At 45.2% G+C, this 19,094-nt stretch overlaps 1 protein-coding gene across 5 annotated transcripts in view; it reads right to left on the bottom strand.

Moving 5' to 3' along the window:
* The window catches only part of LTBP1 (latent transforming growth factor beta binding protein 1), a 660,590-nt gene that overhangs the window by 208,583 nt on the left and 432,913 nt on the right, over positions 1-19,094 (bottom strand). For all 5 annotated transcript variants that reach the window (XM_063917963.1, XM_063917960.1, XM_063917961.1 and 2 more), the window contains one exon: positions 11,967-12,134. In XM_063917963.1, coding sequence (XP_063774033.1) covers positions 11,967-12,134 — 168 coding nt within the window. The remainder of the gene's footprint in view (positions 1-11,966; positions 12,135-19,094) is intronic.

Raw genomic sequence — 19,094 nt, 5'->3', positions numbered from 1 at the left:
TTTCTCTAGGCAGGCGATACCGAAAATGTACACAGACCTCAGAAAAAGACTCACCAGTGTCCTAAAAAATGCAGTTGTACCCAATGTCCACTTAACCATGGACATGTGGACAAGTGGAGCAGGGAAGGCTCAGGACTATATGACTGTGACAGCCCACTGGGTAGATGTATGGACTCCCGCCGCAAGAACAGCAGCGGCGGCACCAGTAGCAGCATCTCGCAAACGCCAACTCTTTCCTAGGCAGGCTACACTTTGTATCACCGCTTTCCAGAATACGCACACAGCTAAAAACCTCTTACGGCAACTGAGGAAGATCATCGCAGAATGGCTTACCCCAATTGGACTCGCCTGTGGATTTGTGGCATCGGACAACGCCAGCAATATTGTGTGTGCATTAAATATGGGCAAATTCCAGCACGTCCCATGTTTTGCACATACCTTGAATTTGGTGGTGCAGAATTATTTAAAAAACGAGAGGGGCGTGCAAGAGATGCTGTCGGTGGCCAGAAGAATAGCGGGACACTTTCGGCGTACAGGCACCACGTACAGAAGACTGGAGCACCACCAAAAACGCCTGAACCTGCCCTGCCATCATCTGAAGCAAGAAGTGGTAACGATGTGGAATTCAACCCTCTATATGCTTCAGAGGTTGGAGGAGCAGCAAAAGGCCATTCAAGCCTATACAACTGAGCACGATATAGGAGGTGGAATGCACCTGTCTCAAGCGCAGTGGAGAATGATTTCAACGTTGTGCAAGGTTCTGCAACCTTTTGAACTTGCCACACGTGAAGTCAGTTCAGACACTGCCAGCCTGAGTCAGGTCATTCCCCTCATCAGGCTTTTGCAGAAGAAGCTGGAGACATTGAAGGAGGAGCTAACACAGAGCGATTCCGCTAGGCATGTGGGACTTGTGGATGGAGCCCTTAATTCGCTTAACAAGTGTCACAACTGAGGGCCTGAGCTGACGGAAGGCAGCCTCAGTTGTAGGGGCTGAGATGTACCGGAACCTGGGAGGTTGTATCAGACCCCTGGACATGTAAGTAACATGAAGAGAAACCGCCCGAAGGCGTGACCACGACAACTTGAGTAAAAGTCAATGATATTTATTTATGACAAACTCCATGCATCACAGTAGCAGTAAAAAGTAACATAAAAATCAGCAGAGAAATAATAATACAGTTCCTGGGTACTACAGGGTGGCAGGGGCCACAGAGCTCTGGTGGTATGAGACAGTTCTTATTATCTGCAAGTTGGAAAGTCCTTACCAGGCTCAACTGTAGCAATGAGGAAAGCCCAGGGTCGTACCAGCTGGTGTTCCAGGGAAAGCTGGACTGCTGTAGATAAAATGCTGCTGTGGGTACTGGTTAGAACCAGACAGGTGTTGGCACGGAGTGGATACTGGCTGGAACCAGTTAAATAATAAATAAAGCTTGAGAGCGATGCAATGTAGATGAAATTTAGAATTTGAGAGCGGAGAAATAATAATACCGATGGAGAGTGGTAAACTGCAGAAAGGACACCGGCCCTTTAAGAGAAGCTGTACACTGCTGGAAGCTGAGCTGGAAGCAGGTGATGTTGTAGCTGGAAACAGGTGAGTCCAGAATGGATCGGAGAGTCAGGCTACACCGCAGATGGAATGCTGGTGCGGGTCTCTATAGCAGAAGTCTGGAGACAGGAGCTGGAACCTGGAAGACATTCACAGAAGAGAGACAAACTGGAACTAGGTTTGACAACCAAAGCACTGACGCCTTCCTTGCTCAGGCACAACCTATTTATACCTGCAGCAAGGAAGGCATTGGCTAGGCAATTATGCAAATTAATAATACTGACAACGGATTGGTAGGAATGATCAGCTGACAAAATCCAAGATGGCTGCGCCCATGCAGACATTTGGAGGGAAGTTTGGATTGTAATCCATGTGGTCTGGAAAACAGTAATGGCGGCGCCGGCCACCGGAGACAGGAGACGCCAGGCTGACAGATGCACATCCGACCACGCGGACACAGCGGAGGCCACGGCTGACGTAATCGCCACTCTGAATGCAGAAGCTCAGGGACGGCGGCGGAGGCCGCGGGGGACGCCATGCCAGATGTATAAGGCGTTACTGTGACTGCGTCCAGAGAGACAGGAGAGGATGCGGGAATGTGCACATCAGGATAACAGATGGGATCCGGTCCTGGAGCGCTGAGCCAGCCTTAGGAGACATCTGATAGGTAAGAAATGGCGTCCAGATACCCGGATTGTGACAGCACCCCCCCCTTTAGGAGTGGCCCCAGGACACTTCTTTGGCTTTTGAGGAAACTTGGAATGGAATCTCCGGACCAAGGCAGGAGCATGGACATCAGAAGCATTGGTCCATGAACGTTCCTCAGGGCCATAACCCTTCCAGTCAATAAGATACTGAAGTTGACCGTAACGGTGACGTGAGTCCAGGATCTTGGCTACTTCATACTCAACGCCTCGTTGAGTTTGGACTTTCGGAGTTGGAGGAAGTGAGGAATGAAACCGATTCAAGATTAGCGGTTTCAACAGGGAAACATGGAATGTCCTGGGTATCTTTAAGAAGGGAGGCAACTGGAGTCTGTAAGCAACAGGATTGATGACTTGATCAATTTTAAAAGGACCGATGTAGCGAGGTGCAAACTTCATACTGGGAACTCTTAACCTCAAATTCTTCGTGGATAACCATACCCGATCACCCACCTTGAGAGCAGGAACTGCTCGACGCTTCTTATCCGCAAACTTCTTGTACCTGAACGATGCCTTGAGCAGAGCTGATCGTACGCTCTTCCAGATATTGGCAAACTGATGCAAGGTGATATCCACTGCGGGAACAGAAGTTGCTGGAAGCGGTTGGAACTCAGGGACTTTAGGGTGGAATCCAAAGTTGGTGAAGAATGGTGTTGAAGAAGATGAAGAATGATACTGGTTGTTATGACAGAACTCGGCCCAGGGAAGTAATTGAACCCAGTCATCTTGAGAGGAGGACACATAGATGCGGAGGAAGGACTCCAAGTCCTGATTCACCCTCTCAGTTTGACCATTGGTCTGAGGATGGTAAGCCGTGGAAAACTTTAGCTTGACTTGGAGGGCTTGACATAAACTTCACCAGAATTTGGCTGTGAATTGAACTCCTCGATCTGAGATAATTTCTTCTGGAAGACCGTGGAGTCGAAAGATCTCTTGTATGAATACTTGAGCCAACTTGGAAGCTGACGGAAGACCGGTGAGAGGAATGAAGTGTGCCATCTTGGTGAACCGGTCAACTACCACCCAGATGGTATTAAACTTGTTGCACATGGGCAAGTCTGTAATAAAATCCATCGACAAATGGGTCCATGGTCGACGGGGAACAGATAGTGGAACCAGTTGCCCCGCAGGCGACTGGCGGGATACTTTATGTTGAGCACACTTTGGGCAAGATGCAATAAACTCCAAAACGTCCTTTTTCAGAGTTGGCCACCAATAGGACCTAGAGATAAACTCCAGGGTTTTTTGGATACCTGTATGTCCGGCAAAGCGGGAAGCATGGGCCCAATGCATGAGCTTCTTCCTTAGTGTCGGCTTCACAAAACTTTTCCCTGATGGGGGCGTAGAGTCCATCCCTACCGTGGAGAATGCCAACGGACTTATAATAGGATGCTTGTCTGAAGACTCTGACTCATTTTCTTGCTCCCATGAGCGGGAAAGGGCATCGGCCTTGCGATTCTGAGAGCCCGGACAGAACTGGAGTTTAAAGTCGAACCTGGAAAAGAAAAGTGCCCATCTGGCCTGACGAGGGTTGAGACATTGTGCGCCTTTCAGATATAGAAGGTTCTTGTGGTCTGTAAGGATGGTGATTGAATGAGAAGCTCCCTCCAACAGATATCTCCACTCCTCTAGAGCGAGCTTGATGGCTAGCAACTCCTGGTCGCCAATGGCATAGTTGCGCTCCGCTGGGGAGAACTTCCGTGAGAAGAAACTGCAAGGATGTAAATGGCCATCTTTAGCCCTCTGAGATAACACCGCTCCTACTCCAACGGAGGAGGCATCCACCTCTAGGATGAAAGGAGAGTCGATGTCAGGCTGTTTCAGGACAGTCGCAGAGATGAACCTCTGTTTTAAAAGACGAAAAGCTTGCATGGCTTCTTCAGACCACTTGGACGGGTTAGCACCCTTCTTGGTGAAAGCAGTAATAGGCGCCACAATGGTGGAAAAGTCTCGTATAAACTTTCGGTAATAATTGGCGAACCCTAAGAACCTCTGGACCCCTTTGAGGGTTAAGGGTACCGGCCAATTCTGGATTGCTTGTAGTTTCTCAGGATCCATCTCTAGTCCGGAACCGGACACAATGTACCCTAGAAACGGAATGGACTTGACTTCAAAGACGCATTTCTCTAATTTGCAATAGAGATGATTGACACGGAGACGGGACAGAACCTCCTTTACCCAAAAACGATGTTCCTCTAAATTGTTGGCAAAAATGAGGATATCATCTAGATAGACCACGACATGACGGTATAGAATGTCTCTGAAGATCTCATTGACGAAATGCTGGAAGACAGCTGGAGCATTGCTCAATCCGAAGGGCATGACGAGGTACTCATAATGTCCGTCACGGGTGTTAAATGCGGTCTTCCACTCGTCACCCTCACGGATCCGGATGAGATTGTATGCACCTCTCAAGTCCAGCTTTGTAAAGATGGTAGCTCCGCTAACTCTGTCAAAGAGCTCAGTAATCAGGGGTAAAGGATAGCGGTTCTTGATGGTAATGTCGTTCAAACCTCTGTAGTCGATGCACGGCCGCAGACCACCATCTTTCTTTTTTACAAAAAAGAAGCCTGCGCCGGCTGGAGAAGAAGAAGGTCGAATGAACCCCTTTGCTAGGTTCTCTTTAATGTATTCCTCCATAGAATGCGTCTCGGGCAGAGACAACGGATAAGTTCGGCCTCGAGGTGGAACCTTCCCTGGAACGAGATCAATCGGGCAGTCCCATTCTCTATGAGGAGGAAGGATATCAGCAGAAGCTTTACTGAACACATCCGTGAAATCTTGATATGGAGGAGGTGGAACATCAGACGACCTGGGGGAAGAAGAACAGACAGGCAACACTTTAAACAAACATGTCTCAGCACAGGAGGGACCCCATGCCAGGATTTGCGTAGTCGTCCAATCAATTGTAGGATTGTGAAGACGGAGCCATGGAAGGCCCAGGACCACAGGATGTGTGGCTCTTGGAATCACTAAAAGTGAAATAAGTTCGGAATGAAGAACTCCCACTCTCAGACGAACTGGTAGAGTCCTTAGAGCAATAACTGTATCAAAAATTTTACTGCCATCCACGGCAGTTAAGGAAAAGGAGGAAGGAAGTCTCTCGGTGGGTAGGGACCACCGTTTAACATAGGCTTCGGTAATAAAGTTCCCAGCTGCTCCAGAATCCAGGAGGGCAATGACGTTCTGATAACGTTGAGCAACTTGAAGCGAGACTGGGAGATTACAATCTTGAGGAGATGGAGAGGAGATCATTACTCCTAGCCGGCCCTCTCCTTGGCGAGCTAGGATTTGAAGTTTCCCGGACGTTTGGGACAGGCATGAATAGTGTGAGACGGGGCTGCACAATACAGACAGAGAGACTCAGAGAGACGTCTTCGGCGCTCAGCAGGAGTTAAACGGGAATGGCCAATTTGCATGGGTTCATCTTTAGTTGGTGACAGTTGGCGAGGAGGAGGAGCAGAAGATTTTGGAGCAGATGATCTTCCACGCTCAGTTGCTCTCTCTCTGAAACGTAAGTCAACTTTTGTACAAAGTGAGATTAGCTCATCTAACTTGGAGGGTAAGTCTCTGGTAGCTAACTCATCTTTAATACGCTCGGATAAACCATGCCAGAATGCAGCATACAGGGCCTCGTCGTTCCATGCCAGTTCAGATGCCAGGATCTGGAACTGTATAAGATATTGTCCTACAGTATGTGATCCCTGGCGTAAACGGAGAATCTCAGACGAAGCTGAAGTTACCCGGCCTGGCTCGTCGAAGATGCGCCTGAATGTTGACACGAATGCAGTGTAAGAAGATAGCAGGGTGTCGGACCTCTCCCATAACGGTGATGCCCAGTCAAGGGCTGAGCCACTGAGAAGTGAGATGATGTAGGCAATTTTTGTACGGTCACTGGGAAAATTGCCAGGTTGTAGCTCAAACTGAATCTCACACTGGTTGAGAAATCCCCTGCAGAATCTTGGAGATCCGTCAAATTTTGCTGGCGTAGGAAGATGAAGACGTGGAGCAGAAACGGGTAAGGTGGGTGGGGTTATAGTTGGAGTCACTGTGGTTGACGCCCCAGATGCGCCTGATCCACGGAGAGTTGTCTGAATCCCATCCAGCCGAGTAGAGAAATCCTGGAGACAGCGGATGATGTGGCCCTGTGCAGCCTCCTGATGTTCAAGTCGGGCTGCCAGTTCTTGCATCGGCCTGGCCGCTTGATCCTGGTCTCCGGCTGGATTCATTTGGTCAGTGCTTACTGTCACAACTGAGGGCCTGAGCTGACGGAAGGCAGCCTCAGTTGTAGGGGCTGAGATGTACCGGAACCTGGGAGGTTGTATCAGACCCCTGGACATGTAAGTAACATGAAGAGAAACCGCCCGAAGGCGTGACCACGACAACTTGAGTAAAAGTCAATGATATTTATTTATGACAAACTCCATGCATCACAGTAGCAGTAAAAAGTAACATAAAAATCAGCAGAGAAATAATAATACAGTTCCTGGGTACTACAGGGTGGCAGGGGCCACAGAGCTCTGGTGGTATGAGACAGTTCTTATTATCTGCAAGTTGGAAAGTCCTTACCAGGCTCAACTGTAGCAATGAGGAAAGCCCAGGGTCGTACCAGCTGGTGTTCCAGGGAAAGCTGGACTGCTGTAGATAAAATGCTGCTGTGGGTACTGGTTAGAACCAGACAGGTGTTGGCACGGAGTGGATACTGGCTGGAACCAGTTAAATAATAAATAAAGCTTGAGAGCGATGCAATGTAGATGAAATTTAGAATTTGAGAGCGGAGAAATAATAATACCGATGGAGAGTGGTAAACTGCAGAAAGGACACCGGCCCTTTAAGAGAAGCTGTACACTGCTGGAAGCTGAGCTGGAAGCAGGTGATGTTGTAGCTGGAAACAGGTGAGTCCAGAATGGATCGGAGAGTCAGGCTACACCGCAGATGGAATGCTGGTGCGGGTCTCTATAGCAGAAGTCTGGAGACAGGAGCTGGAACCTGGAAGACATTCACAGAAGAGAGACAAACTGGAACTAGGTTTGACAACCAAAGCACTGACGCCTTCCTTGCTCAGGCACAACCTATTTATACCTGCAGCAAGGAAGGCATTGGCTAGGCAATTATGCAAATTAATAATACTGACAACGGATTGGTAGGAATGATCAGCTGACAAAATCCAAGATGGCTGCGCCCATGCAGACATTTGGAGGGAAGTTTGGATTGTAATCCATGTGGTCTGGAAAACAGTAATGGCGGCGCCGGCCACCGGAGACAGGAGACGCCAGGCTGACAGATGCACATCCGACCACGCGGACACAGCGGAGGCCGCGGCTGACGTAATCGCCACTCTGAATGCAGAAGCTCAGGGACGGCGGCGGAGGCCGCGGGGGACGCCATGCCAGATGTATAAGGCGTTACTGTGACTGCGTCCAGAGAGACAGGAGAGGATGCGGGAATGTGCACATCAGGATAACAGATGGGATCCGGTCCTGGAGCACTGAGCCAGCCTTAGGAGACATCTGATAGGTAAGAAATGGCGTCCAGATACCCGGATCGTGACAACAAGGATTCACGGGTGGTCAATCTGTTGAAATCAGAGCACTACATTTTGGCCACCGTGCTCGATCCTAGATTTAAAACCTACCTTGGATCTCTCTTTCCGGCAGACACAAGTCTGCTGGGGTTCAAAGAACTGCTGGTGACAAAATTGTCAAGTCAAGCGGAACGCGACCTGTCAACATCTCCTCCTTCACATTCTCCCGCAACTGGGGGTGCGAGGAAAAGGCTCAGAATTCCGAGCCCACCCGCTGGCGGTGATGCAGGGCAGTCTGGAGCGACTGCTGATGCTGACATCTGGTCCGGACTGAAGGACCTGACAACGATTACGGACATGTCGTCTACTGTCACTGCATATGATTCTCTCCCCATTGAAAGAATGGTGGAGGATTATATGAGTGACCGCATCCAAGTAGGCATGTCAGACAGTCCGTACTTATACTGGCAGGAAAAAGAGGCAATTTGGAGGCCCTTGCACAAACTGGCTTTATTCTACCTAAGTTGCCCTCCCACAAGTGTGTACTCCGAAAGAGTGTTTAGTGCCGCCGCTCACCTTGTCAGCAATCGGCGTACGAGGTTACATCCAGAAAATGTGGAGAAGATGATGTTCATTAAAATGAATTATAATCAATTCCTCCGTGGAGACATTGACCAGCAGCAATTGCCTCCACAAAGTAGTACACAGGGAGCTGAGATGGTGGATTCCAGTGGGGACGAATTGATAATCTGTGAGGAGGAGGATGTACACGGTGATATATCGGAGGATGATGATGAGGTGGACATCTTGCCTCTGTAGAGCCAGTTTGTGCAAGGAGAGATTAATTGCTTCTTTTTTGGTGGGGGTCCAAACCAACCCGTCATTTCAGTCACAGTCGTGTGGCAGACCCTGTCACTGAAATGATGGGTTGGTTAAAGTGTGCATGTCCTGTTTATACAACATAAGGGTGGGTGGGAGGGCCCAAGGACAATTCCATCTTGCACCTCTTTTTTCTTTCATTTTTCTTTGCGTCATGTGCTGTTTGGGGGGTGTTTTTTGGAAGGGCCATCCTGCGTGACACTGCAGTGCCACTCCTAGATGGGCCAGGTGTTTGTGTCGGCCACTAGGGTCGCTTAGCTTACTCACACAGCTACCTCATTGCGCCTCTTTTTTTCTTTGCGTCATGTGCTGTTTGGGGAGTGTTTTTTGGAAGGGCCATCCTGCGTGACACTGCAGTGCCACTCCTAGATGGGCCAGGTGTTTGTGTCGGCCACTTGGGTCGCTTAGCTTAGCCATCCAGCGACCTCGGTGCAAATTTTAGGACTAAAAATAATATTGTGAGGTGTGAGGTGTTCAGAATAGACTGAAAATGAGTGGAAATTATGGTTATTGAGGTTAATAATACTTTGGGATCAAAATGACCCCCAAATTCTATGATTTAAGCTGTTTTTTAGGGTTTTTTGAAAAAAACACCCGAATCCAAAACACACCCGAATCCGACAAAAAAAAATCGGTGAGGTTTTGCCAAAACGCGTTCGAACCCAAAACACGGCCGCGGAACCGAACCCAAAACCAAAACACAAAACCCGAAAAATTTCCGGTGCTCATCACTACAGGGTACCTGTACAAAAGAGAAAAATACTTACCTAATCCAGTGTAGATTGGTCCTATTCTGTCCTTGTAGGCATCCACAAGGGTTAAAAATAACAAACCGCATTAAGCTGGACCATAACGGACTAGTAGAAATGTATGTTTTCACATAACTTCTGCTACGTGAATGCTTTTACATACACTTCTGCTACGTGAATGCTTTCACATACACTTCTGCTACGTGAATGCAGGCCCTCCAAATGACTAAAGTCACTTGAGGGACCCGCCAGCTAATCAGGAGACACTGCCATAGTAGCAGCTTCCTGATTGGCTTTGAACTCCCAGGGCTCAGCCAATCATGGTTTTCCCATAGGAACGAATGGAGACGCTTTGCTCCATTCATTCCTATGGTGTAAACCGATTAATTAGAACAACCATAAGGGTGAGCCCCAATTGGTCTTGTGGTTAGAGGGAAAAACCACAAGGTCTTCTACTCCTGGTCGGATAAGGAAAGGTCCAAGTCTTTTTGCCAGGCCTTAGCATAGGTCAAAATGGGGGTAGTCTGGGTAATCAATAGTAACTGGTAGAGAGCAGATACCACGTGGAAGGGAAATTAGGGTGATATGCAGAGTTTCCCGAAAGAGGTACGATCCTTCTTGGCAAGGGTTGTCTTATTTGCTGAACTTAGAAAAATCAGAATGTGGGATATACTATTTTTCTTGAATCTCTGAAAATTGTTTAATACCAATATCCTTCACCAGCTAATGGACTCTAAAGAGACCCACAGAGGTCCAACTACAAAAGTGAGAGGGGTTGATACCTGGTGGGAACCTAGGATTAGCCAAAAAAGAGGTGAGAGGACTAAAGACCGATGAAATAAAAGGGAAACCTGTCCAAAGCGAGAGTGTGGGGGATATCTTAGGATGGGGTGGAGAGAACTTAGGAAGAGAGGGCAGCTATGGCACTATTTCAGGGTGTTGCTTCATGTAGCAGCCTTCTATTGCAACCCACTGCTTTATGTCCCTATTTCTGGTCTATTCAAAAACTCTGTTAAGATATATGGTGTGATAATATGTTTTAATGTCCAGCAATTGAAGATCACCCTTCTATTTTGGGCATTACTAATTATTTTAAAACAGGAGAGATATGATGCAAACAGTCAAATGACTGAGAAAGACATGTTTCTGATCCTTTCAGTTTTCAACAATACGTTTTACACCTTAACAGTGTTTTTCTTTTTTACTTTTTTATTTTAAAAACAGGAGGGACATAATGTTATAGGATGTACAGTGGTAGCGCATACCTACCAAGTTTTTGATGTTCGGAAGCACAAAGCGGTAATTATCTGTTTGATAAGTACTGTAACTGCTCCATACCTACAGTCAGGGTCGGTCCTACCATTAAGCAGCTTTAGGCGGCTGCCTGGTGGCGCTGGACCTGGAGGGCAGCACTGACTTCATTTAGCAAAAAACTGAAGGATGTTTCTGTATGCGACCTCCTCCTTTTACACTGTGCAGGCTGCTGCTGTGGGTCTAATAAGGTGCAGCTGCCACTATCAGGCTGTACCACATAGCGTCTCAGTGGTTCCTCCATGCCAACAAGTTATGTTAAGGCACATAGGAGGTGAATGTAACTATGATCCCGCCTCTCCAGCAGCAAGCAGCACCTGACTACACGTCTACACCCGCAGCGTCAATGTAATGCTGCTGCGACCTGCAAGAGATATCCTGCCAATGCCCATGGGGGTTCTGCGGGGCCGCAGACAGTACAGATCTTACAGCCCGATGGGTGGTTTGCACTTCTAAAACAGTATAATAAGGAAAACACAGGCACTGGGGCACAATACAGTACAAATGGAGGAGGGGGGGAAGTAATGAACTTACAGATGGGGGGATGGAACACAATAAGGAGCATACAAATATATGTTTTCCTGTGCATATATATATATTTATACACATACAATTAAAGGAATGTAGTTGGCATCCCAGCGAATGGGATGCTGGCATTCATAATACCGACACCGGAATCCCAACACCTGTCAGAATGACAATGCCGGAATCCCGACAGTCGCCATCCTGAATGTTAGTATGCCGGGGGGCTAGGGTTAGACTTAGGCTGTGGGTGGGGTGGCCTAGGGGAAGGGGAAATTGTAGGGTTAATTAATTTCAATCAAAATATCGGGATTATGGTGGTGGTGTGCCACTGTCAGTATTCTGACCAACAGCATCCCACACCCAACCACCCCACCAGATCCCATATGCAATATATTTCAGAAAAAAGTTCAATTATCCATAAAAAATAGATGGCGCTCAAGGACTTTTAAAGTTAAAGTATATTGTGAGCAAAGACACAAAATGTTTTTACTTTGTTTACAATATACTCTTTATCACTTTAAAAGTCGTTGAGTGTTGTCCCTTTTCTCTGTGTATGTATAACAATGCAATTACCTCAGCTCACCTAGTGGCCATTTGCATTTCCCCTCTGGGAGATGGGGAGGGGGGGATTGGGGTTTGCAGGTTAGGGGGTGCTAGGCTGAACCTTTGCCTAGGATGCAGAAAGAGTATCCTCTATAACCAAATGACCAGTCTTAATGTTTACTCACCTGTTCCAAGTATGGGACACTTTTCACAGTTAGGCCCCCAGGCTTTGCCCACACTACAACAGCAGAGCTGTTTACTAAGCTGGACAGACAGAGGGTGCATGCACTGCTTTCCAGTACTGACAAGACGGTAACATGGACCTTTCTCCTCAGACACAAAGGGATTATCCACTGTGGAAATAAAAACAGTGAAATTCATTACAGATAATAATAAAAGCTTTTGTTTCATTAATCATTAATCAGCACTTCAAGCAAATTAAATTACAGGAATGACCATAGCTTTCCTAGTCTTGGGCATGGCTATAGTGGGTACAAATTGTGCCATTGCTATGGGACTCATAGGGGAAGGGGGTTTGGGGGGTGCGGGGAGGGACGGGATTAGGGCTGCACAATAAAGAGACAGTGTGCCGACGTGAAAAAAGATCTCCACTGAAAATGGAATGTCCTGCATTAGAAAGTATCCCCCTCAGATAGGAGATTGTTGGTCCACGCTTCCTGTGTGGTATAATGTGAACTGGAGGCAATGTGTGGCATAATGTGTACTGGAAGCACTACAATCTGACATATTGTGAACTGGAGGCAATATAATGTAGCATAATATGAACTGGTAGTACGTTTGTGGGGCATAAAATTCACTGGTGCACTACTTTGTGGTATAACATGAACAACCGCTGTGGAGAAAGGTGTCTCTCAAGAATCATGGGGACAGGGGCCCCTTCAAAATGTTGCTCACAAAGTTCTGGCTATACCCCGGTGCCTGGTGCAAAAGTCCTGCCATGTTTAGAGCCATGTGGCATTCTGGCTTGTGTGATTTCAACATCCTTGATTTCAGCCATACTAAAAACTGAGACTTTTTTTTTCCATAAATGTATACTAGGTGCTCGATTCAGATGTGGTCGCTATTTTTATATTGACGCAATTGAGCGATTATCTGTGGAGTACGTTTGCAGTGAGGATTTATTTGCAAGTGATTGGCAGACTTGTTCCATTTTGAAGGAGGTACTGGGGTGTTGCGGAAAAAACGCAGGCACCTTGTGACCACTTTTGGGGCTGTATCTGTGATCCGTACACAGAAACATGGCGCCAGCATCTCTGTTCCCAAGGCCATTCTGCGTGACCATAGGATCACTCAGGTGATCAGTTATCGAAGAATCTGTGACGCAGCTGCGAGGCCGCAAGTTAGCATCTCAATACATTTCCAGACAGCCGTAGCATTATCAGATTTCTGCACGTCAGCTACGTAATAAATCACAGTTGTAACTGCATTAGCGACTACATCTAAATCAGGCCTAAGGACACAGAAACTTCATCATTGCTCAATTCATCTGAAATATGCCCTCAAATAATCTACAAGCCACAGTGTGCCATTAAGGAAAAAGAATTGGAGAGCTTTGCTTTGTCACCTGCAGCAATGCAACAGCTGTGTTTCCACTTTCTCCTAATGTCCCAGACAGTATTTATTGTCTGTTCTATTTTCCAGACACCTTGAACCACCAAAAATATAACATTGTGCCCATATTCATACAGAACCATAACCAAAGTTTTATTTTAGTTGCTTTATTAGGCCATTTGTATAAACAAATGTAACAATTTATTGTTAAGCATAATATATTAGATGTTCAGAATATTCAAAACATCAACATCTATTTACATTTTTGCATAAACTTTCACAAAACAAAATTATAGACATGCCAGTACAAATGAGAGTGTTATTACCTAGGGCGGATTAATCCATGGATACAATGACTTTGCACCTTCTTTACTAAGCACTTGTAAAATACTTTAGCAGGTAATGTAAAAGCGTTTGATATGTGGTTGTTAATTGTGTTTTTACTCACATTCTGGCAGCCACTGGAAATTGCACTGCTAACCCTTCCCCTAGTGCCTAAACCTAACCTGCCCTAGTTTCTAATCCTAATCCCCCCCCCCCCCCCACACACACACACACACACACTCCGGGTCCTAAGCCTAACAGTGCCCCCAATACTTACTTTCTGGATGTCAGCTGTCGGTCTTCTAGCGCCGCTCTTCCGAGTGGTGTGGGGATTCCGGTGCCGGTCACATGACTGCCGGAATCCCCTCCATCAGGATACTAAACGTATCCCGCTTAACCATATATTTGCAAATATATGTAACAAAGATCCCTGAATTTTATACTACAATGTAGTTTTTCAAATATCAGTGCTAATATCCCTCAGTGTGCTGGGGAAAATCTGTATTGTGTACAATTCAGAAAAATTTAACATTGCTGCAGAGCTACCATATATGAGTAACAAAATGCACTACTATGTGGGTAGGAGCTTTAGGGCGACATTTACTAAGCAGTGATAAGAGCGGAGAAGTGAGCCAGTGGAGAAGTTGCCCATGGCAACCAATCAGCACTGAAGTAACATCTATAATTTGCATACTATAGAATGATACATAACTGCAGATTGGTTGATGGGGGCCACTTCTCCACTGACTCACTTCTCTGCTCTTATCACTACTTAGTAAAAGTCCCCGTTAGTCACTAATGAGAAGTAGTCTGGCTGATGTGGGCAATAGAAAAGGCATTTGTTTCCCCAGCACCCTGAATGATAACCGTAACCAGATATAAATTCCACATAATAATAGAATTCAGAGATCTTCGTTACACATATTTGCGCAAATGTGTGAATAAGCCCCAAAGCCGCATCAAGGCGTCTCTGTATATTTGGGGTCCCTAGCGCTATATCTAGGTGCAGGGTGTGGCACCCCAAAACACCAGCATAAGCCAGAAAGCCCAGCGTAGCATACCAGTGAAAAAACTATAGTGTTAATAAATTAGTATTTAGGAAGCCGAAGCTATAGAGAAAGTGATACAAAAATGAAATGCAATTAAAATAGAGAAATAGTGTTAAAAAATGAATAAGTGAAAAGTGTTAGTAGAATGTAAAGGTATGCCATACTAAGGCCATCCAGCTCAGCCAGTCCAGAGGCACCACACCTCACACCTCCACATGGAGCATTATGGGGTTGCTCCGAGGTAGGTAGCTCTTAGCTTAGACATATTGTAGTAAGGAGCCATTATCATGTGGCTCCTTGCTGGTTAATCTTAGACCCAGATTGGGGTAATGGAGGTGTGAGGTGTGGTGCCTCTGGACTGGCTGAGCTGGATGGCCTTAGTGTGGCATACCTTTACATTCTATTAACACTTTTCACTTATTAATTTTTTAACACTATTTCTCTATTTTAATTGCATTTCATTTTTGTATCACTTTCTCTATAGCTTCGGCTTCCTAAATACTAATTTATTAACACTATAGTGTTTTCACTGGTATGCTACGCTGGGCTTTCTGGCTTATGCTGGTGTTTTGGAGTGCCACACCCTGCACCTAGATATAGCGCTAGGGACCCCAAATATACAGAGACGCCTTGATGCGGCTTTGGGGCTTATTCACACATTTGTGCAAATATGTGTAACGAAGATCTCTGAATTCTATTATTATGTGGAATTTATATCTGGTTACGGTTATCATTCAGGGTGCTGGGGGAAACAAATGCCTTTTTTTCTTGCTTAGAAATACCCCTCCCTTTCGAGCACCTGAATAATATCACTAAGCTAATTGAGCATCTACCAATATATATGTTTGATGTGGGCAATAGCCTGGTTACTGAATATTCTGCACTATAATTATTTACATACAGTGTATAATTCGGCTCAATAATTATTTATACCTGGGAAATAACTCTGTTTAACTTAGTTTTCTTCACTTATTTAGCTCTCTTTACTTATTTATTGGCATGATATTAACTGCTTGTTAAGTACTAATATTTTACTTTGCATACCCTCTGCCAGGTCATTTAAAATCTAACAGAGTTCTTGAAGTCTAGGAAAACAGGAGATTGCATATAGCACTTAGTTTTGATCACAAAATATGGTCAGTGTATGAACAGCCTGGCAAGAGGATACAAAAGTGAGGGCAAAGGCCCAATGCCAATCTCACTTCATGAGACGGCAAAGTGCGGCTGAGTCCTGTCTGGCTGTATTACAATATTACTACAGCTTTCTGTTCCAACTTCTTTTGGAAATAAAAATGAATAAATAACCATTACATGTATAAGATTTTAGTGTACCTATAAAATACAATTTAATGCATTATTTTTGGTATAATAAAATGATAAATAGATTTTGGTGTTATTTTTACACAACAATTTTCTTGTCATCATATAACCATCTCCGCCATGGGTATTCAACAGCTGCTGTATAATTACAGTACACATCCCAGCATGCCCTGCCACAGTCTTGCTAGTAGGGCATGCTAAAACTGTGGCATGGAATGCTGGGATGTATAGTTCCACAGCAGCTGGAGGGCCACATGTTGAATATTCCTGGTCTACACCTACCACACTCACAGAACAGACACCAAACAACACAGCAACCCAGTAACTCAGACAAAGAGAGTATGGAACGGTGATGAATACCAAACATAGGTTGATTTGAAAAAAGAAGTATTACAGGGGGTTAATGGGTTTTTTTTTTTTTGTTTTTTTTATTAAGAGACTTCAGGTATTTCAAGTATGAGATCTTTTATCCATGGAACTGGCATACAGAAATCTCTTAAATAAATAAACTATTTAATTGTTGCTTCTTGTTAAATATGGCATACACACAGATAGGATCATCTCCTCCACAGTGTCTGTGTGGATCTCTGGTAATCAGCTTAATGAAGAAGGGAGATAGTACTGTAGAGGGGCGTTACTTACATTGTGAACACCCAGTGTGGCGCAGGCAGAAAGGGGCGTGGCTTTTCATATATGGGTGTGGTTTCACAGGAGGGGCGGGGCTTTGTGTTTCTGACCCCGTTTTTTGGTGCTTGGGGGGTTCGGGAGGTGCGGTCTGCTTCCCGCAGAGTGCTGTTTCTGCCGTTGCGACTCCTACATAGTAACAGGAGCCGAGTGCTGCACATAATGTAACAGTGCAGCACTTGGCTCCTGTCACTGAGCAGGAGCCGGCATTTTGGTGTCACCCATCGGCGGGTAACACCCGGGAGCGGACCACACCCCCATTGTGACGCCACTGGTATTGTACACAGTAGTGTGCCTAGCATGATTCCAATGTGGCAGAACTACTGCATATAGCCTCCCCTAAACTGCTGCCAATTCCTCTAATCCATCAGCTATTCCACATTAACAAGTGTCCATGCCCAGACTTGGAAGCCATACAACTAGGGTTACCACCTCATCCCTTTAATTCTGGACACATATTAATTACACAGGTTCTGTAGCTGATTCAAACCAGGTGAAATGCAGTCTTGAAGTCAGCCTGCCATAGAACCTGTGTAATTAATATGTGTCCAGAATTATAGGGATGAGGTGGTAACCCTACATATAACCATTGGCCATTGGAAATCGGGATTGCCCCACATAAATTATGACTGTTAAAAGATATGTGATGGGAATGATGCTATTTGCAATCACTTTATCTAGAGACTCCAAATGAAAGTCATCCAATACAGAGACACAGTATATATATCTATCTATCACTCTTTCTAATTATATATTCAGCACGTCACTGATATACAGTTTATATATATATATATATATATATATATATATATATATATATTTAGACATTACTGAATTCCTATCTATTAGTTTAGTCATTACTGAAATCCTTTCCTACAGCACAGGAGTGCCGCAATATTTTTATGTTGGAGAGCGCCCCTGAATTGATGAATGTTGCCCCCTCAGGGTAGTTGGACTTACTCATCACATTACTTACCTGACAAGAGATAAAAATCTATATTTATATCTATATATCTATCTATCTATCTATCTATCTATCTATCTATCTATCTATCTACTATCTATCGGGTGCTGCGAGGGAGGAAGAGAGAAAGGACAAATGGGGAGTTGAGGGGAAAGTGAGGAAAGACATATGAACTGGGATGTGAAAAGGAGCGCAGGGTTGGTCACAGAGAAGGGGCAAGCCTACCGTAACTGGCCACACACTGGTCTCCCCCCCCCCCCCCTCTACCCCCCTACCCCCCTGTTCCGACACGTACTGTATGCCACATTAACAATATTATGTTGGCAAATTAGCTTCAGGCTCTCAACGGTAGCCTGCTGTTGTACGTTCTGGACTTGGTTTCTGAATTTCAATTGGATACTGTATGACACAATATAGCAATGTATCACTCAGCCTACAGTATTCTTCTATTTAGTACTCTAAGATAAAAGATAAAGTAGTCTGTTCTATATCTGTTGAAAACTGTTAATTACAGTATCTGACTTCTGAAACTAGTTTACAACCTTGGGCTAGTTTGTGCACCAGCTCTATTTAAGGATAACAGATGTTGGAAACATTCTCTTATGTGTTGGTGAGATACCCAACCTGAATTCCCTCTCCTCAAACTATCAATCAAAAGCAGCACTTCCTAGAAAAATGTTCTTAGTTTAGTAGTCTACGTGTATCACCAAAACTGAGGTATGTAAAGCAAGACTGTATCTCAAAGGAGAAGCCCAGAACTGTGGTGCATTGACATTTTATCTGCTGTAGCAATGTAGAAACGACTCAGCAAGCCAAAGTAAACAGTAATGATGGCTACAAATTACTTTCTACAGAGTCTATTAATTATAGCAATGTGTTATGCTTATGCATGGGATGTAACATAATGCCTAAAGTGGCCAGAGAAAACACACTGACTGGATTTAGAAGTCCTGCATAGGAATACAGGTCACGTAGGTCACTTAGAAGGATGGTTGTAGCAACTACAGTACGTAGACCACAGTACATAACACTTTAATACTATGAGTTTTTTGGAATTATCACATCGTAATCAAGCAAATTTTGAGCGTGGTCATACAATAGTATCCCCAATTCAAATTACGCCGCACAGTAGCACAATCTTATTCACATTACACCACATAGTAATGTCCCTTATTCATGTTATGACACACAGTAATGTCTCTTTTACACAATGCCCACATTAGTGCCCCTTATACACAATACCCACAGTAGTAGTGCCACTAATACTCATAATGCTCACAGCAGCAGTACCCCTTAAACAATGCCCACAGTGGTAGTATTAGTGGTGCCACTTATGCCCACAGGAGTGATGCCCCTTATGTAGTGCCCCCTATGTAATGTCCCAATTAGTAGTGCCCCCA

This window comes from Pseudophryne corroboree, chromosome 4 (genome assembly GCF_028390025.1).
Source record: "Pseudophryne corroboree isolate aPseCor3 chromosome 4, aPseCor3.hap2, whole genome shotgun sequence".
Lineage (NCBI taxonomy): Eukaryota > Metazoa > Chordata > Amphibia > Anura > Myobatrachidae > Pseudophryne > Pseudophryne corroboree.
This window is presented reverse-complemented; position numbering and strand designations above follow the sequence as displayed.